The sequence below is a fragment of the Mustelus asterias genome, unplaced genomic scaffold (genome assembly GCF_964213995.1).
Source record: "Mustelus asterias unplaced genomic scaffold, sMusAst1.hap1.1 HAP1_SCAFFOLD_773, whole genome shotgun sequence".
Taxonomy (NCBI): domain Eukaryota; kingdom Metazoa; phylum Chordata; class Chondrichthyes; order Carcharhiniformes; family Triakidae; genus Mustelus; species Mustelus asterias.
Genome location: NW_027590720.1, coordinates 15,992 through 43,973, shown reverse-complemented (window position 1 = coordinate 43,973; position 27,982 = coordinate 15,992). Strand labels below are relative to the sequence as shown.

Below are 27,982 nucleotides of genomic sequence, written 5' to 3'. Positions count from 1 at the left end.
TGAAGCCAGTTACGAAAAAGCACACACCTGGGGAAAGATGTTGGCAGTGTATGTCCAGTCTCCACTTGACACCTGTAATGATGGTTACACTAGTAAAACTCATGGCGGTTTCCCGATCCGCTCCTTTACTGTGGTGGAGTCTGAGATCTTGCTTCAAACGTTAGGATGGGTGAACTTTGGTTTTAACCCCCCCACCCCGCTCTGCTGCTTGATATTGGCACATTCGAAATGAGCATGCCCTCTCTATTATCCTTCCCAATCACGTTTCCTAATCTGGCAATGAGCATGGATTATGTGGCCTCCTGTTGCAATTTATTTGTTTCTGAAAGCCAGAAAGTCACTCCCACAAGTTTCTCGTTAGCCTGACCTTTGTGAGGGTGAGGTTAAGGCAACATGTTTAGGGTAGATGGTGGAGGGGCGGAGGAGGTTTCCTTGCTGGTTGGGGTGAGCAGTGTAGGTGGAGCTGTCCTTGCTGGGTGGGGTGGGCAGTGTAGGTGGGGCTGTCCTTGCTGGTTGGGGTGAGCAGTGTAACTGGAGGTTTCCTTGCTGGGTGGGGTGGGCAGTGTAGGTGGAGCTGTCCTTGCTGGGTGGGGTGGGCAGTGTAACTGGAGGTTTCCTTGCTGGATGGGGTGAGTGGTGTAGGTGGAGCTGTCCTTGCTGGGTGGGGCGGGCAGTGTAGGTGGAGCTGTCCTTGCTGGGTGGGGTGGGCAGTGTAGGTGGAGCTGTCCTTGCTGGATGGGGCGGGCAGTGTAGGTGGAGCTGTCCTTGCTGGGTGGGGCGGGCAGTGTAGGTGGAGCTGTCCTTGCTGGGTGGGGCGGGCAGTGTAGGTGGAGCTGTCCTTGCTGGATGGGGCGGGCAGTGTAGGTGGAGCTGTCCTTGCTGGGTGGGGCGGGCAGTGTAGGTGGAGCTGTCCTTGCTGGTTGGGGTGGGCAGTGTAGGTGGAGCTGTCCTTGCTGGGTGGGGTGGGCAGTGTAGGTGGAGCTGTCCTTGCTGGGTGGGGTGGGCAGTGTAGGTGGAGGTTTCCTTGCTGGGTGGGGTGGGCAGTGTAGGTGGAGCTGTCCTTGCTGGGTGGGGTGGGCAGTGTAGGTGGAGCTGTCCTTGCTGGGTGGGGTGGGCAGTGTAGGTGGAGCTGTCCTTGCTGGGTGGGGTGGGCAGTGTAGGTGGAGCTGTCCTTGCTGGGTGGGGTGGGCAGTGTAGGTGGTGCTGTCCTTGCTGGGTGGGGTGGGCAGTGTAGGTGGAGCTGTCCTTGCTGGGTGGGGTGGGCAGTGTAGGTGGAGCTGTCCTTGCTGGGTGGGGTGGGCAGTGTAGGTGGAGGTTTCCTTGCTGGGTGGGGTGGGCAGTGTAGGTGGAGCTGTCCTTGCTGGGTGGGGTGGGCAGTGTAGGTGGAGCTGTCCTTGCTGGGTGGGGTGGGCAGTGTAGGTGGAGCTGTCCTTGCTGGGTGGGGTGGGCAGTGTAGGTGGAGCTGTCCTTGCTGGTTGGGGTGGGCAGTGTAGGTGGAGCTGTCCTTGCTGGTTGGGGTGGGCAGTGTAGGTGGAGCTGTCCTTGCTGGATGGGGTGGGCAGTGTAGGTGGAGCTGTCCTTGCTGGGTGGGGTGGGCAGTGTAGGTGGAGCTGTCCTTGCTGGGTGGGGTGGGCAGTGTAGGTGGAGCTGTCCTTGCTGGGTGGGGTGGGCAGTGTAGGTGGAGCTGTCCTTGCTGGATGGGGTGGGCAGTGTAGGTGGAGCTGTCCTTGCTGGGTGGGGTGGGCAGTGTAGGTGGAGCTGTCCTTGCTGGGTGGGGTGGGCAGTGTAGGTGGAGCTGTCCTTGCTGGGTGGGGTGGGCAGTGTAGGTGGAGCTGTCCTTGCTGGGTGGGGTGGGCAGTGTAGGTGGAGCTGTCCTTGCTGGGTGGGGTGGGTAGTGTAGGTGGAGCTGTCCTTGCTGGGTGGGGTGGGCAGTGTAGGTGGAGCTGTCCTTGCTGGGTGGGGTGGGCAGTGTAGGTGGAGGTTTCCTTGCTGGGTGGGGTGGGCAGTGTAGGTGGAGCTGTCCTTGCTGGGTGGGGTGGGTAGTGTAGGTGGAGCTGTCCTTGCTGGGTGGGGTGGGCAGTGTAGGTGGAGCTGTCCTTGTTGGGTGGGGTGGGCAGTGTAGGTGGAGCTGTCCTTGCTGGGTGGGGTGGGTAGTGTACGTCGGAGTGTCGCTTGATTGGTGGGGGGATGGGGGTGGGGGGGGGCAGCGAAGAGAGGGAGCGATGCTCTGCATTGTTTTCTGCAGGTTCAGGGCTGTGTTGACACCTGGGAGCAGGGTTATCTTGCCTGTTATGCTGATTCAAGCTTTGAGCTTTGAAAGGGAACTTGGCAAGAGTATGTGCAGCATGAAAGCTGCTTCCTCATTGGCCTTTCTTTCCTGTTCTCAGATATCTGAAAGTCCATCTGAAATTATGGAGTCTTTAACCAAAATGTATAGCATCCCAAAGGATAAGCAGGTGAGTACAGCTCTCTTTGCACTTAGCTCTGTGCAAGAAATGTCGAGCATTACAAGTCAGTTGGGGTAGTGTTACATAGAGTCTGCACCGACTACAATCCCACCCAGGCCCAATCTCCGTAACACACACATTTATCCTGCTAATCCCTCTAACCTATGCATCCCGGGACACTAAGGGGCAATTTATCATGGCCAATGCACCTAACCTGCACATCTTTCGGACTGTGGGAGGAAACCGGAGCACCCGGAGGAAACCCACGCAGACACGGGGAGAATGTGCAGACTCCACACAGACAGTGACCCAAGCCGGGAATCGAACCCGGGTCCCTGACTCTGTGAGGCAGCAGTGCTAACCACTGTGCCAGAATCTGGAATTAAAATGCTCGATGGGAGACAGTGGCATCATGATAATGTCACTGGGCTAGTAATCCACAGGCTAATGCACCGGGGACACGGGTTCAAATCTCATCATGGCAGCTGGCGGAGTTTAAATTCAGTTGATAAGCCTTGGAGTATAAAACTAGTCTCAGTAATGGTGACCATGGCAACTCTTATCGATGGTTGTAAAATCCCATCTGGTTCACTAATGTCCTTGAGGGAAGGCAATCTGCCATTCTTCCCCAGTCTCACCTACACGTAACTCCAGAGCTGCAGCAATGTGGTTGACTCTAAACTGCTCCTCTGGCTCGCTGGGGCCTTTCAATCAGTTGCCAAAAGGTGTCACACTGAGACTCCGGGGCTGTGCAGAATGGGCAGTAAATGCTCGTGACTCCCACACTCCATGAACAAATGAAACAAACCTCCCCCTTAAGGCAAATATGGAATAATGGTTGCGGTTTTAATGCTGGTCGATGATGCCTGTTTGTTTTGTGACAGATGCTACTGTTTACACACATACGGCTAGCACACGGCTTCTCAAATCATAAAAAAAGACTGCAAGCAGTACAGGCTAGGCTACATGCTATCTCGATATTAGGTAAGTCATCCTAAGCACTTAGCGGGTGTTATGGCTGGGGAAGTAGTTAAGGTTGGCTGTCGAGGTTAACAGTCCATTCAGCAACTGCAGTTGATGCAGTGTGAATGGTTGTGATGCCACCAGGAACAGATCTCTCGAGGGCAGGAACTCGGGCGCGGGACGATGGTCTGGCATGACCGACCGCAGTCACAGTTTGAGCTGTAGCCCCTGTTCCACTTGTGGAGCAGGTAGCTGCTCCTGGCCCAGCCTCGTGCAGCTGTGGGCTGCCCAGATTTCCCTCAGTTGGTTGACGCTGGGGCTTCACCGCTTGGGTGAGTTTCCAGGCTGTGGTCAGTGAGGTTTGCAGTCAACCAGGAGATGTGCCACGGAGAGGTGGGGCTGCGGTTGGTCTGAAGGGTGTGGAGTGTGTTCCGGTGGGACGGGGGAGGGGGCTACAGTGTATGGGCTTTTTAGAGATGGTGTGTGGATGGTGTGCTTTGTTTGCTGCCGGCCTTTAATAGGATGTTTTCCTTGCTGACTTTGGGAGGTTTAACGTGAGCGCTCACAAGAAGCCACTCGAGCTCTGTTGGTCTCGATGCCCCAGAAATAATCCTACTTGGAGGTGATCATCTACTACGTTTGTGTGGCGGCTCCTGGGCTAGGTTGAGCAGCAGTACCTGTGCCCTTGGGTAGACCCGGGCGAGTGAGGTGGTGTGGTGCCCCAGCTGGTACCCATCAGCTTTCGCATGAGATCCACTCTCATCTCGACTTGTGACTCTAGCATTCTGGACGAGTTGCCGGCAGGTTAATGTACGTCAAGAGCAACGCCAAGTTATTTTGGCACTGGCCTGTGGGCGGGTAGTCGGCCACAGAACTGGGTGAGATCCCTGCCCCTGCCCCCACCCCCACCCCGACCTTCAAGTTATTTAGGCGGGAGGCTGAAACAACAGCGGTGGCAAGGGGAGAGACAGCATAACGCTGTGGAGACTTGACCAAACCTCGGCCACTGGGGTCCTGGTCCAAGCAGTTAAAGCCCACTGGAAACACTGCATCAATAGGATGTGGTTAAAAAATCTAACTGCCTCCCTACAATACAGGCCCTGGTTTATTTTATTTTGTGACATGATTTATTTCATCCTCCTGTTTATATTAAGTGGCTTTGGTAGAAGGCACAGTGCGAGGAGACCTGCGACCTCCGTGTACTGCCTTTCTGCGGGGAGGCCTTGTTGCTGCCAATGAAGGTAATGACTTGAAGTTGCGATCAGAGGCCGGGTGCAATGCCTTTTACTGGGTAGCTCTTCAATGGGGAGGATGGGGAGGAGGATGTGCTGGATGGGTTAATAATCAGCCAGAGTTTCTGACTCCGTCCGCCCTGATTTTTCTCCAGTTTACTCCAATGCGCTCCAAGAATCTGCCAATAGTATATTGTACAACGGTTTGATAGAGGAGCTGGTGGATGTTCTACAGATTCCAGACAAACAGCTTATGGTGAGTATGAGAACATAACATAATAACTATGAGCAGGAGTAGGCCATCTGCCCCCTCGAGCCTGCTCCACCATTCAATAAGATCATGGCTGATCTTTTCGTGGACTCAGCTCCACTTACCCACCCATTCACCATAACCCTTAATTCCTTTACTGTTCAAAAATTTATCTATCCTTGCCTTAAAAACATTCAATGAGGTAGCCTCAACTGCTTCACTGGGCAGGGAATTCCACAGATTCACAACCCTTTGTGTGAAGAAGTTCCTCCTCAACTCAGTTCTAAATCCGCTCCCCCTTATTTTGAGGCTATGCCCCCTAGTTCTAGTTTCACCTGCTAGTGGACATAACTTTCCTGCTTCTATCTTATCTATTCCCTTCATAATCTTATATGTTTCTATAAGATCACCCCTCATTCTTCTGAATTCCAATGAGTTTAGCCCCAGTCTACTCAGTCCGGGTGACCCGAGGCTGGAATTGAACCCGGGTCCCTGGCACTGAGGCAACATACTAACCACTGTGCCACTCTAAAGAAGATTCACGAGAATGGCTCAGAAGATGAGGAACTTCAGTTATGACAATAGATCGGAAAGATCAGGACTCTTTTCCTTCGAGAAAAGAAGGTTGAGAGGTTTGATAGAGGTGTTCAAAACCATGAGGGGATTGGAGTGAGTAGAAAGGGAGAAAGGATGGAGGATGAGAGGACACAGGCTTAAAGTAAATAGTAAAAGAAGCAAAAATGAAACGAGGGGGAGTTTCTTTCACACAGCGAGCTGTTTGGGTTAGGAATGCACTGGCTTAGACTGTGGTGCACACAGTTTCATCAAGGCATTCAACTGGACTTATCTGAAAAGGAAGAATGTGCAGGGTTAGGGGGACGTGAGGGTTGGGGTGATGGCAGGCACTGGGTGAGTTGCTCATTGAAAGACACAATGGGCTGAACAGCCTCCTCGTGCACCGCGGTGGTTCTGTCACCCGCTTGGCTTGTGGCGCTGGGCTGCCGTTAGAAGTCTCTTTCTCCAAATGTCGAGCTTTTTGCAGACCCAACAACCCACTCCCTGTTGAAGGCAATGTAACTGAGTGAAATGGTGGGCAGGCCTGGAATGCTGGATGCTTTGGGCAGGGCTTTACTCGGCATGCAACTGAAGGCACCATTGCCACAATATGGCAATTTCCCGCACCATAGGAACCTGAAATGAGTGGAGTTGGGATACTGTAAAGCACCAGGTCATGAGTTCCCTGCTTTCAGTGAGAACTGTTCCCTCCCTTCATCCATTGTTCTTCCCTCTTTGACAGGACATTAAAGCCGCTTCTTTGCGGACATTGACGTCAATAGTTCATTTGGAAAGGACACCCAAGCTGAGCAGCATCATAGACTGCACAGGAACAGCGTCATACCATGGCTTTCTACCGGTGCTGGTGCGCAACTGTATCCAGGCCATGATTGGTAAGTGTTTCCTGAAACTTCCCCTCTTTCCTGCTTTGTTGTGTTTTTAAAAACTTGAGGTTCACCCGGGATTCTGTGAATGAGAGGTAATTGGAGAGGAAAGGGAAACACTGGCTCGCTGCAGCACTGTTTAAAGAGATGCATCGGCTGCACGGCTGTGGAGAATGTGATTTCAGATCCAAAACGGTCAATCCAGCACTCAGTGCGTTAACTGATTCATCGCACGGTCAGGTCCCACAAACCAGGTCATTTTTAAACTATTATTTCATGGGATGCGGGCATCTCTGGCAAGGCCAGTGTTTGTTCATTTCCAATCGCCCTTCAACTGAATGACACTCTAGGACAGTGGCTCCCAAAGGGTGCGGCGCGCCACACTGGTGCGGCGAGAGAGGATGGCAAGTGTGGCGGGAAGATTCAAGAACAATCAAAGAAACATTTAAACATGGATAGATATTTTTCCAAAGTGAGAACAAGAGCATCAAGTGATGCTGAGGATGATGTCCCATGATCATATTATAAAGTAGTTGTGTTCTATGTTATGAATCAAGCACTGCTAGGAGTTTTTTTTAAAATGGGTTTCTTATCAATAAAAAATTTGGTGTGGCGTGAGCAAATTTTTATTCCGAAAGTGCGGCCCAGTGAAAAAAGTTTGGGAACCACTGCTCTAGGACTACTTCAAGGGGTCAACCACGTTGCTGTGGGTCTGGAGTTGCATATAGGCCTGACCAGGAAAGGAAGGCAGATTTCCTTCTGCAAAGGGGGCATTAAAGAAGCGGATGGGTTTTTGTGACGATGGATGATAGTTTCATGATCACCATTACTGAGACTAACTTTCCAGCCCTGATCTTTTGCTGGCTGCTTGAATTTAATTCCCAGTGCATTTGTCTGGGCCTCTGGATTGCTGTTCCGCAGACGTTTCCACGGTGCCACTGTCTGTCCTGGGATGTACCAATCCACCTGAACTGGCAGGCTCAGATGGTTAGGATCTCATTTGAAAGGTCTGCAGTTTGACTGAGAGCACCTGTTTGCAGTGGCATGACTGTGTTTCCTTTTCCGAAACGGGCCACGTTGACTGGGCGCTCGAGTGACCTAGAGTCCCCTCGGGCAACCCCACATTAGGAAAGGCTCTGTGGGCTTGGTCGGGATAAAATGCAGCAATTATTCCTCCCGTAACCAGCACCAGCAAAAATATATTTGAATGTGCACTTGATTTCCTTTTTGCAACCCTACAGTGCTATTTGGCTGCTGTTTGCTGTCACCTTTTGAGGACCTGACTTCTTTGCACCTCTGTGCCAAAACTCTCCATCTTCCGACCTAACACGATCTGAGTCGTGGGCCATCAACTAAATTATTCTTGATCAAGGGGGGTGCATCGCAATTTTTACTTGCTGTATCTCTTCTGGTGGACATAATCTCTTGACTTTTGGCCTAGGGTTTGGAGCAGCAAATAGGTTTGAATTGTCAGTCAGATATCTGGGATTTCAATTCTGAAATACTTGTTTTGAAATCCTTCTGTGCCTTACCCTTCCCTATCTCAGACTCCTCCTGCAACAACCTTCTGGGGAACTGTGTTTCTCCAAATCTTACCTCGTGAACAACCCCAGCCACCACCACCACCAACCCCCCCGCCCCCTCCTTGATTTCTATCGTTCCCCCATTGCCAGCTGTACCTTCAGCTGTGTGGTCCTCCAGCTCTGAAATTCTTTTTCTGAACCTCTCCTCTCCTTTAATACGCTCCCCCCCCCCCTCCCCCACCTTGACAAAGCTTTGAGCCACCTGCCCCTGAAGTCCCCTCATGTGACTTGGTGTCAAATTCTGTTGACGAAGGAACGGCACTTCGAAAGCTTGTGATTCCAAATAAACCTGCTGGACTTTAACCTGGTGTTGTGAGACTTCTTACTGTACCCACCTTGACCATGGCTGATCATCAAATTCAACATCCTGATCCCCGTTCCCCCTCCCGCCCCCAATATCCCTTGCCCCCTTTAATCCCAATTTAATTTCTTCTTGAAATCTCACACCGTTTTGAGCTCAACTACTTTCTGTAGGAGTGAATTCCACACATTCACCACCCTCTGGGTGAAGAAATTTCTCCTCACAGTTCCAAAAGGTTTATCCCTTATCCTCAAACTATGACCCCTAGTTCTGAACTCCCCCACCATCGGGAACATTCTGAATCTACCCTGTCTAACCCTGTTAAACTTTTACAGTTTGTGAGATCTCCTCTCTCCTAGACTCCAGTGAATATAATCCCAACCCACTTAGTCTCTCCTCATATGACAGACCTGCCATCCCAGGAATCAGCCTGGTAAACCTTTGCTGCGCTCCCTCTACAGCAAGGACATTCTTCCTCAGATAAGGACACCAAAACTGCACACAATACTCCAGATGTGGCCTCACCAACGTCCTATACAATTACAGCAAAACATCCCTATCTCTGCATTCAAATCCTCTTATAGAATCACAGAATCCCTACAGTGCAGGAGGAGGCCATTTGGCCCATTGAATCTGCACTGACAACAATCCCACCCAGGCCCTACCCTTGTCACCGCACGTACTTACCCTGCCAGTTATTCTGACTCGAAGGAGGAATTTAACATGGCCAATCCACCTAACCACATCTTTGGACTGTGGGAGGAAACCGGAGCACCCGGAGGAAACTCATGCAGACAAGGGGCGAATGTGCAGACTCCACACACTCAGTTCTGGTCACTCACCTCACGCTATGAAGGCCAGCATACCATTTGCCTGCTGTAGCTGTGCGCTTACTTTCAGCAACTGATGCACGAGGACTCCAAGCTCTCGCTGAGTATCCGCCTCTCTCAATTTACACCCATTCAAGTAATAATCTGTCTTCCTATTATTGCTACCAAAGTGGATAACCCCACATTTATCCACATTATACTGCATCTTCCATGCAGATACCCACACACTCAGCCTGTCCAAATCACACTGAAGCATCTCTGCATCCTCCTCACAGCTCACCGTCCCACCCAACTTTGTATCACCTGCAAATCTGGAGATAATACATTCAGTTCCCTTTTCCAAATCATTAATATATAATGTGAACAGTTGGGGTCCGAGCACAGATCCCTGCAGAACACCACTAGTCACTGACTGCTATTTGGAAAAAGACACATTTATTCCAACTATTTGCTTCCTATCTGCTAACCAGCTTTCTATCCAACTGCAATCCCACCCGCTTTAGCTTTACATAGTAGCCTGCTATGTGAGGTCTTGTCGAAAGCCTTCTGAAAGTCTAAATAAACCACATCCACTGGTTCTCCTTGGTCAACTCAATTAGTTACATTCTTAAAAAATTCCAATAGATTTGTCAAGTGTGATTTCCCTTTTGTAAATCCATGCTGACTTTGCCTGATTATACCACTGCCTTCCAGATGCTGAGTTATGACATCTTCGTTAATAGACTCTTGCCCAGTACCAACATTAGGTTCACTGGTCTATAATTCTCTGTTTTCCCTCTACCTCGCTTTTTGAATAGCAGGCTTATATTAGGTATGCTTCAATCTGTAGGAAGCAGTCCAGAGTCCAAAGGATTTTGGAAAATGATCACCAATAGATCTACTATTTCCAGGGCCACTTAGTACTGTATTTCCAGGGTCACATGGGATTAAATCAGGCCGTGGAGATTTATCCACCTTCAATCCCATCAATTTCCCCAAAACCCTTTCTCTACTAATCCTGGTTTCCTTCAGCTCCTCTCTAAAACATGTTTCTCTCAGAACTTCTGGTACATTATTCATGTCTTCCTTAGTGAAGACTGAAGCAAAGTACGAATTTAGTTCCTCAGCCATTTCTTTATTCCCCGTTATGAATTCTCCCGTTTCTGACTGTAAGGGGCCTATATTGAGCTTATTACTCAGGGAGGTTTATAATTGGTGTGATTTTTTTCCCCTGCTGTATTAGAAGTGACCAATTAAATATTGGCCTGATAATCGCTTCCCTTCAATGAGTAATTAGCCACGAAATTTGAAGTAAATTGTTGCTAAATGCGGATTGCCGCTCTCCTTCTCTGACAGATCCATCCATGGAGCCATATCCTCATCAGTTTGCGACAGCATTGTTTTCGTTTCTCTACCACCTGGCGAGTTATGATGCCGGTGGCGAAGCCTTGGTCTCCTGTGGAATGATGGAAGCTTTACTCAAGGTAAGACATCTTTTGGTATGACACGGCAAAGGGTTGTCGGGGTATTCTCTTCTGAGCTCCACTTCACCTGCCATCCTGGAGTAAAGGAAATAGACCTGCCTGCCAGTTATGCTCAGCCTTTATAGATCATTGTTCACAAACATTTTGTGCCTGGTATGTTAATTATACTGTTAAGATGCATAGTTTAATGAAGTGTTTGGAGCACTTATGAAGAGAGACTGCTGGGTCATTGGGCTAGTAGGTAAGAGACAGATGTATGTAATGCTGCAATCTCTCTTTTCATTCATTTCGGGGATGCGGGCATTGCTGGCTAAATTTAGGTTTATTTATTTAGTGTCACAAGTTGGTTTACATTAACACCAATGAAAACCCCCTAGTCTCCACACTCCAGCGCCTGTTCGGGTACACTGAGGGAGAATTTAGCACGGCCAATGCACCCTAACCAGTCTTTCGGACTGTGGGAGGAAACCGGAGCACCCGGAGGAAACCCATGCAGACATGGGGAGAATGTGCAGACAGTTCCAAGCCAGGAATCGAACCCAGGTCCCTGGCGCTGAGAGACAGCAGTGCTAACCACTGTCACTGTGTTGCCCTAGGCTCAGCATTTATCGCCCATCCCTAGCTGTCCTTGAGAAGTTAGTAGTAAGCTGCCTTTTTGAACCGATGCAGTCATTGAGGTATAGGTACACTCACAGTGCTGTTAGGGAGGGTGTTACAGGATTTTGACCCAGCAACAGAGAAGAAGTAATGATATATTTCCTAGTGAGGATGGTGAGTGACTTGGAGGGGAACCTCCAGGTGGTGGTGTTCCCAGGTAACTGCTGTCCATGTCCTTCTAGATGGACGTGAAGGGAGGTGCTATCAAAGGAACCTTGGTGAGTTCCTGCGGTGCACGCTGCTGCCACTGTTTCAGTGTGGAAGGAATGAATGTTTGTGGGACAGGTAGCAATCAAGCAAGCTGCTTTGTCCTGGAAGTTGTCGAGCGTCTTGAGTGTTGTTTGAGCTGCACTCATCCAGGCAAGTGGAGAGTATTCCATTACATTTCTGACTTGTGCTTTGTAGATGGTGGACAGGCTTTGAGGAGTCAGGAGGCGAGTTATTCACTGCAGGAATACCAGCCTCTGACCTGCTCTGGACCCATGGTATTTGTATGGCTAGTCTAGTTCAGTTTCTGGTCAATGGTAACCCCCAGGATGTTGACAATGGGGGATTCAGTGATGGTTACACCATTGAATGTCAAGAGGCGGTGGTTAGATCCTCTCTTTGGAGATGGTCATTGCCCGGCACTTGTGTGGTGCGAATGTTACTGCAAACCAACAAACTGTCAAGCAAAGATCGTGTTTGGAATCCATTTACCAATAATGTATCCAGTTCTGGGCAACCTTATTTAGGAAGGATGTCAAGGCCTTTGGGTGAGGGTGCAGAAGGAATGTACTAGAATTGTACCAGAGGTGAGGGTCTTCAGTTATGTTGGAGCGACTAGGTAATCTGAGGTTGTTCCCTTAACCATTGCAAGACAAAGGGGAGAGATTTGATCGAGGCATTGAAAATCGTGAATAGTTTGGATAGAGAAAATGAGGAGGAATTCTTTCCGGTGGTAGCAGGGTCGGTAAACAGAGGGACAAGTGGCCAAAAAAAAACAAGTACCAGAAGCAACGCGAGAGGGGGAAGAAAATGATGCAGCAAATTGTGAGGTGAAATGTGCTTTCTGAAAAGGCAATGGAAACAGATTGAATGGTAACTTAATACTAAATTGCAGAACAGTGGGGAAAGAGCCAGGGAGTGAAATGCATTGGGTTGCTCTTTCACTGAAGGTGCACTGAATGCCACTGAATCATTCTGTGATTCTGCCTTGGATCTCAATGCACCTTGAATCCCACCTGCACCAATGCACACGGAGTTATCTGCAGAGTGGCCTCCTTGTTAGTGGTATCAGAGTGCTTTCCAACAGCAACAACTGAATTGAAAAGCCACTTTGTGTGGATTTAGGATCCAACTCCTGCATTCGAAGTGTTCAGGTTCTTTTTGGCCCGCCTGTTGTCTTTTTGTCGCTCGGGCTGGGCTGCTATTTCAGGAAAGGACGCTGTAGTTTAGTCTCTGCATATTGTCACACGCACGATCGTTGCTGACCTTGGTTGACTTGCCTCAAAGAGTTGTCATTTACCTGTGCATGAGACGAATTCCACTACCTGACAATGAACCTCGTTAGGTTACCCCAAACAATTGCCCTTCAGTGTGGATGGGATGGTCTTGCATCGTATTTATATTTGAGCTTGGATAAAAGATATCAACCCAGTGCATCTTGTGCCTCGGCTATACAGGCAGATAACGTTCAACGTTGTGTTTATATTTTTTTTAATTTCCGGGCAATGAGTCATTAATTTGATGCCCGTTACCCAAGGGAAGCCAACCAAAGGAGCAGCCTGGCTAAGTACCTGCAGGATGACCATGTTACATTTTGAATCTTCTGTACGTTCACATTTCCTGTCAAAAGCGTATGGTTGTTAGGGCCTTTAATTTATTCTTTCGTGTGGTGTCACTGGCAGAGCCAAGTTTTGTTGGCCATCCCTAATTACTCCTTAAACTGAGTACCTCGCTGCGGCCATTTCAGAGACCAGTTGAAAGTTAACCATATTGGAATCACATGTAGGCCAGACCGGGTGAGGCCAGCAGATTTCCTTTCCTGAAAGACATATTGAAGAAGATTGGTTTTTCCGACAATTGATGGTAGTTTCAGTAATCATTACTGCGACTTAGCTTTTAATTCCACATTTTATCAACTGAATTTAAATTCCACCAGCTGCTGTAGTGGTATTGAACCCCTGTCCCCCAGAGAGTTAGCCTGGACCTCTGGATTGCTAGTCCAGTGACATTACTACAATGCTACCCATCTTCCCAGATTTTTACAGGCTCTTTGCTGTCAATGTGAAACAGTTCCCAGTGACACTGGTTGCAAGCTGTGCCCACTTGGTGTATTTCCCTAGTATCTCTGTGACACACAAGTGATGCCACGGGAAGTCCAGTAGCTACAGCTGTGGATTTGTGCACCGATTTCTGTGGGTTAATGTTAACAGAGTAGGTGAGGTACGATATAATAACTTCATTGCACTCTTCTTCCCTCCTTGCTTTCCCTAGGTGATCAAGTATCTTGGCGATGAGCAGGATCAGATTACTTTTGTGACCAGGGCTGTCCGAGTGGTTGACCTCATCACCAACCTGGACATGGCAGCCTTCCAGTCGCACAGCGGACTGGCCGTATTCATCAACCGGCTGGAGGTACGCCCGCATTTGTATTTCTAGCGTGCTGATGCGAGGTGTTTTGCGAGTTGCATTCTATTCTAACAGGTAGAATCGTAATAATCACCATGGGTTACGTCCTGCCCGAAAGTGTGAGGGAAGCAATAACAAAATTAGCTGTCAGAAAGGCATTGGTTAGAAATTTTAGCTCGTGAAAAATATTGAAGGATGTGGCGCCGGGGTAAATGGATGGAGTTCAGGTACAGATCAGCCATGATGCCATTAACAGCTCGAGGGGCTGAATGGCCTCCAGGCTGAAGAGGGTCTGTGGTGGACCTCCTGTGCAACAGGCTCGAGAGGGGCTAAATGGCCTCCATGTAGGATAGACTGAGGGAATTTATTGGTTAGCTCTTTCAAGGAGCTAGAACAGGCTTTATTGGCTGATTTGTGTCCGCCTGTGCCCTAGGATTCCATGTAGTCCGAATTGTTCGGAGTTTAGAAGCATGCAGTTATATGCAGAACAAAGCTCCCTCTACACTGTCCCCCATCAAACACTCCCAGGACAGGTACAGCACGGGGTTAGATACAGAGTAAAGCTCCCTCTACACTGTCCCCATCAAACACTCCCAGGACAGGTACAGCACGGGGTTAGATACAGAGTAAAGCTCCCTCTACACTGTCCCCATCAAACACTCCCAGGATAGGTACAGCATAGGGTTAGATACAGAGTAAAACTCCCTCTACACTGTCCCCATCAAACACTCCCAGGACAGATACAGCACGGGGTTAGATACAGAGTAAAGCTCCCTGTACACTGTCCCTCATCAAACACTCCCAGGACAGGTACAGCACAGGGTTAGATACAGAGTAAAGCTTCCTCGACACTGTCCCCCATCAAACACTCCCAGGTCAGGTACAGCACGGGGTTAGATACAGAGTGATGCTCCCTCTGTGTGTTTTAACATGAATTTTGGAGGATGTTTGATGTGAGCAACCTCTTTCATCATCATTCTTCTCTCTCTTTGTCAAAGCACGAAGTTGATATTTGCAGGAAGGAGTGCCCATTCGTCATCAAGCCAAAGATTCACAGATCGAGCACAACTCAGGAGGGTGAAGAGATGGAGACAGATTCGGAAGGTAATTGCTCATCTTTGCTTCTCAACTTTGCAACTGGGAAGCGCTTTAGAGCGTGTGGAGATGGCGAATGGTGCATGACAATTGCCAGCTTTCTTGCCTTTGTTGTCTTACCGTGTTGGTTACAGCAGCCACTGGTGCCCTCCCATTCACTGGCAGCAATGCTGTGTTGTGTCCTGGAACGTGTCCCATTTTGTTTTCAGGATATTGAGTCCTGAGTTTGTACTCTCTAATATTCACTATGTTCTGCCATAATCTGTTGATGCTTTTAATGTATCTGCAATATTGTTGCGCGGGGCCATCTATATTGACCAAGCCGTCGAGTGTGCTGGCTGAGACATGAGGCCACATCTGGAGTATTCAGTATAGTTTTGGTCTCCTTGTTTGAAAACATGATGCAATTGCATCAGAAGCCGTTCAGATAATGTTCACTCAACTGAAAAGTCTGACCAGGTTTGATCCTATACCTGCTGACCTTTAGCAGAATGAGAGGTTTTAGTGATTCCATCCTGAACAGCCTACCTGTAATGTTAAGGTTATAACGCTTGGTCTGGGCTCTCCAATCGGTGCGGGGGGGGGGGGGGGGGGCGGTTTGTATGTTCTATCTACCCCAATTCTCTTTGATTGTTGTTGTAACTGGCGATCACTTTCCCCTTCTGTAGTTTCAGATATCGTAATGGAGAGCAGTCCGGGTCCTTCAACTTCCGCCACTGAACCCAGGCCAGATGTGGAGTTGCTGCGAGGGCCCAATACTATCACAACATACCCACCAAGAACTGGTAAGAGGTGCTAGCTGAGCTGACCCTTTTGTGTGGTGAGGGTGGGGGGGTCTCTTCAGCCTGGGTTAATATCACAAGATGCCGGGGCAGGGGTCGGTGTTGTAACTGTTGCTTCTGTCAATGGTGTGAGGTAAGTTTGGCAATGTTAATCCCTCAGCCTATCATCGTCACATTGTGGATTCTGTGGGATCTTGCTGTGTCCAATTTGACTGTCACAGTGAAACCCTAGTCTGAAGAGTAATTCCTGATCATAGATATGTTTTGGGGTGTAGTGATGCTAAAAGGCTCTATGTAAATGCACTTTCCTCCCCTCTTGCAGGGGTTCAGTGCATCCCGCAGCGTGCAGCCCTATTGAAATCTATGCTCAACTTCCTGAAGAAGGCCATTCAAGATCCAGCGTTCTCGGACAGCATTCGGCATGGTAAGGTGGCCTCTTCATGGTCCTTAACCTTCTGAAAATCCAATCATATCTATAAGCATTTGTTCTTTAAACCTGGTGCGCCACACTACTAAGGCAGGATTGTGGACAACCTCTGGTAGAGGTTGTCCATTGTAAAGCAACTTTAAAATAACCTTGCCCCTGTTGTTAGCACTCTGACTTCAAGAGGCAGAAGGTCACGGTCCCACTCCACCTGATCCAGGCTGAAAGTCCATTGCAGCACTGAAGGAGTGCTGCACTGTCAGATGCAGCACTAACCTGAGGCCCCATCTGCTCTCTCGTGGTGTGTGTCAAAGATCCAGTGATTCCTCCGTCAGCCAACGCCACTGTAAACAGACTGACTAGTGGACCGTTCACCTCACCTTCGGTTATTGCCATATGCAATTCGGCTAACGTGACAGCACTCGCAGGAATGTCAATTGGCCTTCGTATATTTTGGGGTGTGCAAGATGCCACACAAGTGTGAATTTGTTCTTTGTAGATGTGATTGAGGTTCTTGCTGCTGGAAGCCCCTGCTGCTTATTTTGAGTGGAATGAGGTCCTGCCTGTTGTTCAGTGCTTGGTCAACATCACAGGGTTGCACAGTGGTTAGCACTGCTGTCTCACAGCGCCAGGGACCCAGCTTAGGTCACTGCCTGTGCAGAGTATGCATATTCTCCCCGTGTCTGCGTGGGTTTCCTCCGGGTGCTCCAGTTTCCTCCCACGATCTGAAAGACGTGCTGGTTAGGGTGCATTGGCTGTGCTAAATTCTCCCTCAGTGTACCCGAACAGGCACCAGAGTGTGGCCACTAGGGGATTTTCACAGTAACTTCATTGCAGCGTTAATGTAAGCTGATTTGTGACACTGATGAATAATTTAAAAAAATCAAGGAAGGAAAAGAGAGAGGCTGATCAGTCCCTCTGGTCTGTTCCACCTTTCAATTAGATCTATATCTTAACTCCACCTACCTTCCGAGAAACAGGACATCGAAGCTTCCCGTCTTGCACACATCAGGACTCGCAAGAATATTGAATACAAAAGGAACAACAATTTGTATTGCATGAGAAGAGGGTGCTAAATGGTTGGCAAGTGGACTCCAATTGGTAGAGGAGGTGCCATGGCGAATGCACCAGGGAACGGTTAACTGCCAAAATCTTGCTCAAATTCAAAAGCAGGCTGGTTGACTCTGAATGTTTGAATTTAGACAAAAGCTTGGCAGTTTACTATTCCCTGGTGCATTCTCCATGGCAATGCCTCTACCAAGTGAAACCTACTTGCCAGCTGATCAACGGACTCTTCTTGTGCAGTACAAATTGTTGCTCCCTTTGCATTTGCGAATTTGCCCTGATGAGTGCAAGACGGAAAGCTGAGACAGCTTGTCTCTTTTTCCTCAGTAACATTAAAGTTCTGTGCCTTCATCAACAAGAATTTTGTCAGCCGCTTTCCCATCCGCACTCCCGCCCGCACCTTCAGCAACTTTGTAAATGGCTGCGCAGCACAGCCACGTGCAGAAGCCAGGAATTGAGGAGCTGTGCCCATAACCCGCGCTAACGGCTGCCTCTATCTCTGCTGGCCCAGTCTACCTTTCAGTCACGAGGGTAGTTCACTCTTGTCGCTTCACTAATCCAGCGGCAATGCTTGTTTTAATTTCTCTCCATGTCATTTACCTTTCAGTAATGGATGGTTCCCTGCCTACCTCACTCAAACACATCATCAGCAACGCGGAGTATTATGGGCCATCTCTCTTCCTGCTCGGTAAGTGAGATTTGTACGTTTGATTCATCACGTGCTTCCTTTCATCCTCTGTCCCCCAAAGCATTGCTCACAGCAATAAAACTTCGAGCCGTCTTTGCTGGTTTGCAACCATCTCTTACTCCCTCTGTCTGTCCTCACTCTTTCTGATGCCCACCAATATCTTGCTCCCCCCGCGCTCTGCCCTGCGCTCTCCCCTCCGTTACACCCCCCCCCCCCCTCTCTCTCTCTCTCTCTCCCGTTACACACACACCCCCAACCCGTCTCTGCAATATTAGCAAGTCTGGTACAGCAACCTACCAAATTAACCCTTTATGGAATAAAGTGTTGGCCGTAGGCGGGGTGAGAATGGAGTGCTATTCTCTGCTCAGCGCTGTTAGTGTTGGCACCGTAAGCTGGGATACTCCACTCAGTGCGGATTTTATCTCGGCTTTATTTGGCAGATTGTCATTGCCAGGCTTGTCAGTCTTTACACTGGTCATGGAATTGGCGACGGTATAGAATCATAGAGGTTTACAGCATGGAGAGAGGCCCTTCGGCCCAACTTGTCCATGCCGCCCTTTTTTTTTCAATCCCCTAAACTAATCCCAATTGCCTGCATTTGGCCCATATCCCTCCATACCCATCTTACCCATGTAACTATCTAAATGCTTTTCAAAAGACAAAATTGTACCCGCCTCTACTACTGCCTCTGGCAGCTTGTTCCATACACTCATCACGCTCTGTGTGGAAAAATTGTCCCTCTGGACACTTTTGTATCTCTCCCCTCTCACCTTAAACTTCTGCCCTATAGTTTTAGACTCCCCTACCTTTGGGAAAAGTTATTGACTATCTAGCTGATCTGTTCCCCTCATTATTTTATAGACCTCTATAAGGTCACCCCTCAGCCTCCTACGCTCCAGAGAAAAAAGTCCCGGTCTATTCAGCCTCTCATAACTCAAACCATCAAGTCCTGGTAGCATCCTAGTAAATCTTTTCTGCACTCTTTCTAGTTGAATAATATCCTTTCTATAATAGGGTGACCAGAATTGCACACAGTATTCCAAGTGTGGCCTTATCAATGTCTTGTACAACTTTAACAAGACATCCCAACTCCTGTATTCAATGTTCTGACCCATGAAACCAAGCATGCCAAATGCCTTCTTCACCACTCTGTCCACCTGTGGCTCCTCTTTCAAGGAGTCACCCCTAGATCTCTTTGTTCTGTAACTCTACCCAACGCCCTACCATTAACTGAGTAAGTCCTGCCCTGGTTCAGTCTACCAAAATGCATTACCTCGCATTTGTCTAAATTAAACTCCATCTGCCATTCATCAGCCCACTGGCCCAATTGATCAAGATCCTGTTGCAATTGGAGATAACTTTCTTCACTGTCCACTATGCCACCAATCTTGGTGTCATCTGCAAACTTACTAACCATGCCCCCTATATTCTCATCCAAATCATTAATATAAATGACAAATAACAGTGGACCCAGCACTTATCCCTGAGGCACACCGCTGGTCACAGGCCTCCAGTTTGAAAAACAACTCTCTACAACCACCCTCTGGCTTCTGTGAAGAAGCCAATTTTGTATCCATTTAGATACCTACCCTGGATCCTGTGAGATTTAACTTAATGCAACAACCTACCATGCGGTACCTTGTCAAAGGCCTTGCTAAAGTCCATGTAGACAACATCAACTGCACTGTCCTCATCTACCTTCTTGGTTACCCCTTCAAAAAACTCAATTAAATTTGAGAGACATGATTTTCCATTCACAAAGCCATGCTGACTGTCCCTGATCAGTCCTTGCATCTCTAAATGCCTGTAAATCCTGTCTCTCAAAAATACCTTCCAACAATTTACCCAGCACAGATGTGAGGCTCACTGGCCTGTAGTTCCCAGGCTTTTCCCTGCAACCCTTTTTAAACAAAGGCACAACATTTGCCAGTCTCCAATCTTCAGGCACCTCACCCGTGACTATTGATGATTCAAATATCTCGGCTTGGGGATCCGCAATTTCCTCCCTAGCCTCCCACAACGTCCTGGGATATACCTCATCAGGACCCGCAGATTTATCTACCATGATGTGCTTTAAAACTCCCAGCACCACCTCCTCTGTAATATGTACATTCCTCAAGACATCACTATTTATTTCCCCAAGTTCCCTAACATCCATGCTTTTCTCAACAGTAAATACTGATGAGAAATATTCATTTAGGATCTCACCCATCTCTTGTGGATCCGCACACATAGATGACCTTGTTGATCCTGAAGAGGCCCTACACTCTCCCTTGTTACTCTTTTGCCCTTTATGTATTTGTAGAAGCTCTTTGGATTCTCCTTTGCCTTATCTGCCAAAACAATTTCGTGTCCCTTTTTGCCCTCCTGATTTCTCTCTTAACTTTACTCCTACACCCCCTATACTCTTCAAGGGATTCACTTGATCCCAGCTGCCTATGCACGTAATGTGCCTCCTTCTTCTTCTTGACCAGGGCCTCAATCTCCCGAGCCATCCAGGGTTCCCTGCTTCTGCCAGCCTTGCCCCTCACTCTAAGAGGAATGTGTTTACCCTGAACCCTGGTTAACACACTTTTGAAAGCATGCCACTTACCAGACGTCCCTTTGCCTTCCCACAGACTCCCCCAATTAACTTTTGAAAGTTCCTGAAGAGTGTGCCCCTCTTCAGGTATCTCCTGAAGAGTGTGCCCCCTTCAGCGCACGCTTCTTAAAAAAATCAACACCAGCCCGAATGTCAGTCCCCGCTCACCGTAAACTTCAAGTCGGAAGACCGCAAGTCCTGACGAGCCTAAAATCTAGGCTGGCGTTCCCCAGAACTGACACTGAAGAAGTGTTGCCCGTTTTCAGAGGTGCTGCTTAAACCGAGGCTCTGTTTGCTCCCTCTGCAGTGTGGCTGGTTGTGGGTTAGGAAGATGGTGATCTAGTAGGAGGAGGCCACTCAGCCCCTCCATCCTGCTCTATCATTCAATAAGATGATGGTTGATCTGATTTCTAACCTCAACCCCAGATTCCCACCTTCCCTGATAAAGTTTCAGCCTCGCACTTTTCAAGAATCTATCTACCCCTACCTTACAAATATTCTCTGCTTGCACTGCTCTTTGAGAAGAGAGTTCCAAAGACTCACCATCCTCTGAGAAAAGATTTCTCCCCACCTCAGTCTTACATGGGAGCTCAGTTACTTTTACACAGTGGCCCCCTAGTTCTCCATTCTCCCACAAGAGGAAACATCCTTTCCACATCCACCCTGTCAAGTCCCCTCAGAATCTTGCATGTTTTAATCAAGGTGACTCTTCTGTTTATCCGTCTGTATTGTCCATCCCCTCCCATTGCCCTTGGGAAGCAATGCTGTAGCGTATCAAAGAATGGAACGGATTCCTGATTGTGCAAGTTGGTGGAATGGAGTGGGTTTGTGGTGGCAAGTGAGCGTGACCTATCAGTAACCTTGCGCACACTGCCATGTTGGCATATTCCTGGTTTGTATTGATCCAGCCCACATTTTGTATCTGGCCCTTGCAGCATTTATTGACCCAGTTCCCTATTTTTGTGTCTGCTGCTGGGCCCCACCTGACCAATAGGCCGGTGACGACGGGGAGAGAACTTATCTTCCAGGGTGTGTTGCAGGTATCAAAAGGGCTGTCAAAAACCAGTCTTGATGTGGAGATGCCGGCGTTGGACTGGGGTAAACACAGTAAGAAGTTTAACAACACCAGGTTAAAGTCCAACAGGTTTATTTGGTAGCAAAAGCCACACAAGCTTTCGAGGCTCTAAGCCCCTTCTTCAGGTGAGTGGGAATTCTGTTCACAAACAGAACTTATAAAGACACAGACTCAATTTACATGAATAATGGTTGGAATGCGAATACTTACAACTAATCCAGTCTTTAAGAAACAAAACAATGGGAGTGGAGAGAGCATCAAGACAGGCTAAAAAGATGTGTATTGTCTCCAGACAAGACAGCCAGTGAAACTCTGCAGGTCTAGGCAACTGTGGGAGTTACAAATAGTGTGACATGAACCCAATATCCCGGTTGAGGCCATCCTTGTGTGTGCGGAACTTGGCTATCAGTTTCTGCTCAGCGACTCTGCGCTGTCGTGTGTCGCGAAGGCCGCCTTGGAGAACGCTTACCCGAATATCAGAGGCCGAATGCCCGTGACCGCTGAAGTGCTCCCCAACAGGAAGAGAACAGTCTTGCCTGGTGATTGTCGAGCAGTGTTCATTCATCCGTTGTCGCAGCGTCTGCATAGTTTCCCCAATGTACCATGCCTCGGGACATCCTTTCTTGCAGCGTATCAGGTAGACAACGTTGGCCGAGTTGCAAGAGTATGTACCGTGTACACGGTGGATCCACCAGGTACACGGTACATACTCTTGCAATTCGGCCAACGTTGTCTACCTGATACGCTGCAAGAAAGGATGTCCCGAGGCATGGTACATTGGGGAAACTATGCAGACGCTGCGACAACGGATGAATGAACACCGCTCGACAATCACCAGGCAAGACTGTTCTCTTCCTGTTGGGGAGCACTTCAGCGGTCACGGGCATTCGGCCTCTGATATTCGGGTAAGCGTTCTCCAAGGCGGCCTTCGCGACACACGACAGCGCAGAGTCGCTGAGCAGAAACTGATAGCCAAGTTCCGCACACACAAGGACGGCCTCAACTGGGATATTGGGTTCATGTCACACTATTTGTAACTCCCACAGTTGCCTAGACCTGCAGAGTTTCACTGGCTGTCTTGTCTGGAGACAATACACATCTTTTTAGCCTGTCTTGATGCTCTCTCCACTCACATTGTTTTGTTTCTTAAAGACTTGATTAGTTGTAAGTATTCGCATTCCAACCATTATTCATGTAAATTGAGTTTGTGTCTTTATAAGCTCTGTTTGTGAACAGAATTCCCACTCACCTGAAGAAGGGGCTTGCAGCTCCGAAAGCTTGTGTGGCTTTTGCTACCAAATAAACCTGTTGGACTTTAACCTGGTGTTGTTAAAAAACCAGTCTGCCAATGAGGGTTGCGCAATACATCAGGGTTTGCTCAGTTCTGAGCCCTTGTCCGCAACAACACTGATGATTCTGTGCTTTTTGTTTTAACTTCTTTTCCAGCTACTGAGGTGGTGACTGTGTTTGTGTTCCAAGAGCCATCGTTGCTATCTTCACTTCAGGACAATGGCCTGACGGACGTCATGCTTCATGCCTTGTTGATAAAAGATGTGAGTTCTCGCAAGCGCCCTCTGCAATCCTGTCTGACTTCTCTCCTCCTGCGCAAAGTGCTGCCATTCGCTGTCCTCCCGCGTTCTGCTGTGTTCCCTGTTTCCTGGACCATTGACCTCCCTCCCCAAGCCTCTTCCTCTCTGCAGCCTTCACTTGCCTGTGATGACCCCCCCTCCACCCCCACCCCTGACCTTCACACGTGCTCCCTCTCCATGGTTGGCTAATGTTTCACTCTCATCAGCCCTTCCCAGACACCAGCTCTGTTTCAGCAGATCGATCGTGTTCTCCACTCTGAGAGCGTCGTGGGTTTGTGCTCCCACTCCAGAGACTCGAGTCATGTCATCCAGGTGAACATTGCCTGGGGGGTGAGGGAGTGCCGTGTTGTCAGGAGAGCTGCCTCTGGGGTGAGGTATTAAACCAAGGCCCTGTCTACCTTGCCACAGGCATAAAAGATCCCAAATGCCATTATTTTGAAGAGGAGCAGCGCCGTTCTCCTCAGTATGCCCTGCCACCAATATTTAATCCTCAAACAATGTCACTCTCTGGCCATTATCTCATTTGTGGGAGCTGGCGGTGCACAGATTTCTTTTGCCTTCTTTTCCTCATGGCAGTGGTGCCTACACTTCAGGAAGTTAATTCATTGGCCATAGAGCACTTTGGAATACCCAGAGGCTCTGAAAAGCAAGCTCCCCATGTGCCGCGGAGTATTCCACTTCATGGCATAACGCAGTCGAGGTTTTGGTCTCCTTTAAGATAGGATATAAATATGATGGAAGCAATTCAGAGAAGGTTCACCCAACTGATGCATGGGATTGAGGGGGAAGGCTGGACAGGTTGGGCCTGGGTTCAACTGGCAACAGATGACAAACTATTCAGAGCATGTGATCCCTCTTTGGAGAGTAGGAATGGGTGGGGGGAGGCCATTCAGCCTTTCGAACCTGTTCTGCCCTTCATTGGATCAGCATCCTGATGACATCCCCATTCCTTGATGCTGTTAACTGAGAAAAGTCTTATCTGTGGTAACTTGAGACAGCAAATAATGCGTTGTGTAAAAGAAAGAACTTCTTCATATAAATAAATAACAGAAGCAACAGTATTAACAATGAAAACAGGCCTGATCAGAACTGAAAACAGGTCTTGCTTACAGATTGAAAACCCTCGACTAACACCAATTACAGAGAAGAAAAGGCTTATTAGGACACTCTAACATTATCAATCACAGATTGAGTTTCAGCATTTTAGTGGGAGGGATTCCCACACTTTGACCACCCTTGGTGTGAATGAATGTTTCCTAGCTCTGTTTGACCCAGCCCTGAAACCCTGCCTCTCGTATCACTGTTCCAGCAGGCATATAAAACTGCAAACGAATAGGAAATGTTAGAAAACCTCAGCACATCTGTCGGGGAAGAGACTGGCAGCGTCTGTCGGGGGGGGGGGGGGGGGAGAGACTGGCAGCGTCTGTCGGGGAAGAGACTGGCAGCGTCTGTCGGGGGGCGGGCGGGGGAGACTGGCAGCGTCTGTCGGGGGGGAGAGACTGGCAGCGTCTGTCGGGGGGGGAGAGACTGGCAGCGTCTGTCGGGGAAGAGACTGGCAGCGTCTGTCGGGGGGGGAGACTGGCAGCGTCTGTCGGGGGGGAGAGACTGGCAGCGTCTGTCGGGGGGGAGAGACTGGCAGCGTCTGTCGGGGGGGAGAGACTGGCAGCGTCTGTCGGGGGGGAGAGACTGGCAGCGTCTGTCGGGGGGGAGAGACTGGCAGCGTCTGTCGGTGGGGGGGGGGAGACTGGCAGCGTCTGTCGGGGGGGAGAGACTGGCAGCATCTGTCGGGGGTGGGGGGGAGACTGGCAGCGTCTGTCGGGGGGGGGAGGAAGAGACTAGCAGCGTCTGTCGGGGGGGGGAGAGACTGGCAGCGTCTGTCGGGGAGGGAGAGACTGGCAGCGTCTGTCGGGGAAGAGACTGGCAGCGTCTGTCGGGGAAGAGACTGGCAGCGTCTGTCGGGGGGGGGGGAGAGACTGGCAGCGTCTGTCGGGGGAGAGACTGGCAGCGTCTGTCGGGGCAGAGACTGGCAGCGTCTGTCGGGGCAGAGACTGGCAGCGTCTGTCGGGGGGGGAGAGACTGGCAGCGTCTGTCGGGGGAGAGACTGGCAGCGTCTGTCGGGGGGAGAGACTGGCAGCGTCTGTCGGTGGGGAGAGACTGGCAGCGTCTGTCGGTGGGGAGAGACTGGCAGCGTCTGTCGGTGGGGAGAGACTGGCAGCGTCTGTCGGTGGGGAGAGACTGGCAGCGTCTGTCGGGGGGGGGAGACCGGCAGCGTCTGTCGGGGGGGGGACTGGCAGCGTCTGTCGGGGGGGAGAGATTGGCAGCGTCTGTCGGGGAAGAGACTGGCAGCGTCTGTCGGGGGAGAGACTGGCAGCGTCTGTCGGGGGGGAGAGACTGGCAGCGTCTGTCGGGGGAGAGACTGGCAGCGTCTGTCGGGGGGGAGAGACTGGCAGCGTCTGTCGGGGGGAGAGACTGGCAACGTATGTCGGTGGGGAGAGACTGGCAGCGTCTGTCGGTGGGGAGAGACTGGCAGCGTCTGTCGGTGGGGAGAGACTGGCAGCGTCTGTCGGTGGGGAGAGACTGGCAGCGTCTGTCGGTGGGGAGAGACTGGCAGCGTCTGTCGGGGGGGAGAGACTGGCAGCGTCTGTCGGGGGGGAGAGACTGGCAGCGTCTGTCGGGGGGGAGAGACTGGCAGCGTCTGTCGGGGGGGGGAGAGACTGGCAGCGTCTGTCGGGGGGGAGAGACTGGCAGCGTCTGTCGGGGGGGAGAGACTGGCAGCGTCTGTCGGGGGGGAGAGACTGGCAGCGTCTGTCGGGGGGGAGAGACTGGCAGCGTCTGTCGGGGGGGAGAGACTGGCAGCGTCTGTCGGGGGGGAGCTACTGGCAGCGTCTGTCGGGGGGGAGAGACTGGCAGCGTCTGTCGGGGGGGAGAGACTGGCAGCGTCTGTCGGGGGGAGAGACTGGCAGCGTCTGTCGGGGGGGAGAGACTGGCAGCGTCTGTCGGGGGGGGGAGAGACTGGCAGCGTCTGTCGGGGAGGGTGAGACTGGCAGCGTCTGTCGGGGCAGAGACTGGCAGCGTCTGTCGGGGGGGGAGAGACTGGCAGCGTCTGTCGGGGCAGAGACTGGCAGCGTCTGTCGGGGGAGAGACTGGCAGCGTCTGTCGGGGGAGAGACTGGCAGCGTCTGTCGGGGGGAGAGACTGGCAGCGTCTGTCGGTGGGGAGAGACTGGCAGCGTCTGTCGGTGGGGAGAGACTGGCAGCGTCTGTCGGGGGGGAGAGACTGGCAGCGTCTGTCGGGGGGGGGGGGACTGGCAGCGTCTGTCGGGGGGGAGAGACTGGCAGCGTCTGTCGGGGAAGAGACTGGCAGCGTCTGTCGGGGGAGAGACTGGCAGCGTCTGTCGGGGGGGAGAGACTGGCAGCGTCTGTCGGGGGAGAGACTGGCAGCGTCTGTCGGGGGAGAGACTGGCAGCGTCTGTCGGGGGAGAGACTGGCAGCGTCTGTCGGGGGGGAGAGACTGGCAGCGTCTGTCGGGGGAGAGACTGGCAGCGTCTGTCGGGGGGGAGAGACTGGCAGCGTCTGTCGGGGGGGAGAGACTGGCAGCGTCTGTCGGGGGGAGAGACTGGCAGCGTCTGTCGGTGGGGAGAGACTGGCAGCGTCTGTCGGTGGGGAGAGACTGGCAGCGTCTGTCGGTGGGGAGAGACTGGCAGCGTCTGTCGGGGGGGAGAGACTGGCAGCGTCTGTCGGGGGGGAGAGACTGGCAGCGTCTGTCGGGGGGGAGAGACTGGCAGCGTCTGTCGGGGGGGAGAGACTGGCAGAGTCTGTCGGGGGGAGAGACTGGCAGCGTCTGTCGGGGGGGAGAGACTGGCAGCGTCTGTCGGGGGGGAGAGACTGGCAGCGTCTGTCGGGGGGGAGAGACTGGCAGCGTCTGTCGGGGGGGAGAGACTGGCAGCGTCTGTCGGGGGGGAGAGACTGGCAGCGTCTGTCGGGGGGGAGCTACTGGCAGCGTCTGTCGGGGGGGAGAGACTGGCAGCGTCTGTCGGGGGGGAGAGACTGGCAGCGTCTGTCGGGGGGGAGAGACTGGCAGCGTCTGTCGGGGGGGAGAGACTGGCAGCGTCTGTCGGGGGGGAGAGACTGGCAGCGTCTGTCGGGGGGGAGAGACTGGCAGCGTCTGTCGGGGGGGGGAGACTGGCAGCGTCTGTCGGGGGGGAGAGACTGGCAGCGTCTGTCGGGGGGGAGAGACTGGCAGCGTCTGTCGGGGGGGAGAGACTGGCAGCGTCTGTCGGGGGGGAGAGACTGGCAGCGTCTGTCGGGGGGGAGAGACTGGCAGCGTCTGTCGGGGGGGAGAGACTGGCAGCGTCTGTCGGGGGGGAGAGACTGGCAGCGTCTGTCGGGGGGGAGAGACTGGCAGCGTCTGTCGGGGGGGAGAGACTGGCAGCGTCTGTCGGGGGGGAGAGACTGGCAGCGTCTGTCGGGGGGGAGAGACTGGCAGCGTCTGTCGGGGGGGAGAGACTGGCAGCGTCTGTCGGGGGGGAGAGACTGGCAGCGTCTGTCGGGGGGGAGAGACCGGCAGCGTCTGTCGGGGGGGAGAGACCGGCAGCGTCTGTCGGGGGGGAGAGACTGGCAGCGTCTGTCGGGGGGGAGAGACTGGCAGCGTCTGTCGGGGGGGAGAGACTGGCAGCGTCTGTCGGGGGGGGGGGGAGACTGGCAGCGTCTGTCGGGGCAGAGACTGGCAGCGTCTGTCGGGGCAGAGACTGGCAGCGTCTGTCGGGGCAGAGACTGGCAGCGTCTGTCGGGGCAGAGACTGGCAGCGTCTGTCGGGGCAGAGACTGGCAGCGTCTGTCGGGGCAGAGACTGGCAGCGTCTGTCGGGGCAGAGACTGGCAGCGTCTGTCGGGGCAGAGACTGGCAGCG

The 27,982-nt window shown here is 51.2% G+C and overlaps 1 protein-coding gene across 5 annotated transcripts in view; it reads left to right on the top strand.

The window, feature by feature from the left end:
- LOC144487398 (E3 ubiquitin-protein ligase HUWE1-like) overlaps positions 1–27,982 on the top strand; it is a 165,256-nt gene that overhangs the window by 122,253 nt on the left and 15,021 nt on the right. For all 5 annotated transcript variants that reach the window (XM_078205490.1, XM_078205486.1, XM_078205487.1 and 2 more), the window contains 11 exons: positions 2,388–2,456; positions 3,332–3,431; positions 4,798–4,898; positions 6,190–6,340; positions 10,381–10,508; positions 13,644–13,784; positions 14,777–14,882; positions 15,542–15,658; positions 15,978–16,079; positions 17,752–17,832; positions 22,935–23,041. In XM_078205490.1, the coding sequence (XP_078061616.1) occupies positions 2,388–2,456; positions 3,332–3,431; positions 4,798–4,898; positions 6,190–6,340; positions 10,381–10,508; positions 13,644–13,784; positions 14,777–14,882; positions 15,542–15,658; positions 15,978–16,079; positions 17,752–17,832; positions 22,935–23,041 (1,203 nt within the window). The remainder of the gene's footprint in view (positions 1–2,387; positions 2,457–3,331; positions 3,432–4,797; positions 4,899–6,189; positions 6,341–10,380; positions 10,509–13,643; positions 13,785–14,776; positions 14,883–15,541; positions 15,659–15,977; positions 16,080–17,751; positions 17,833–22,934; positions 23,042–27,982) is intronic.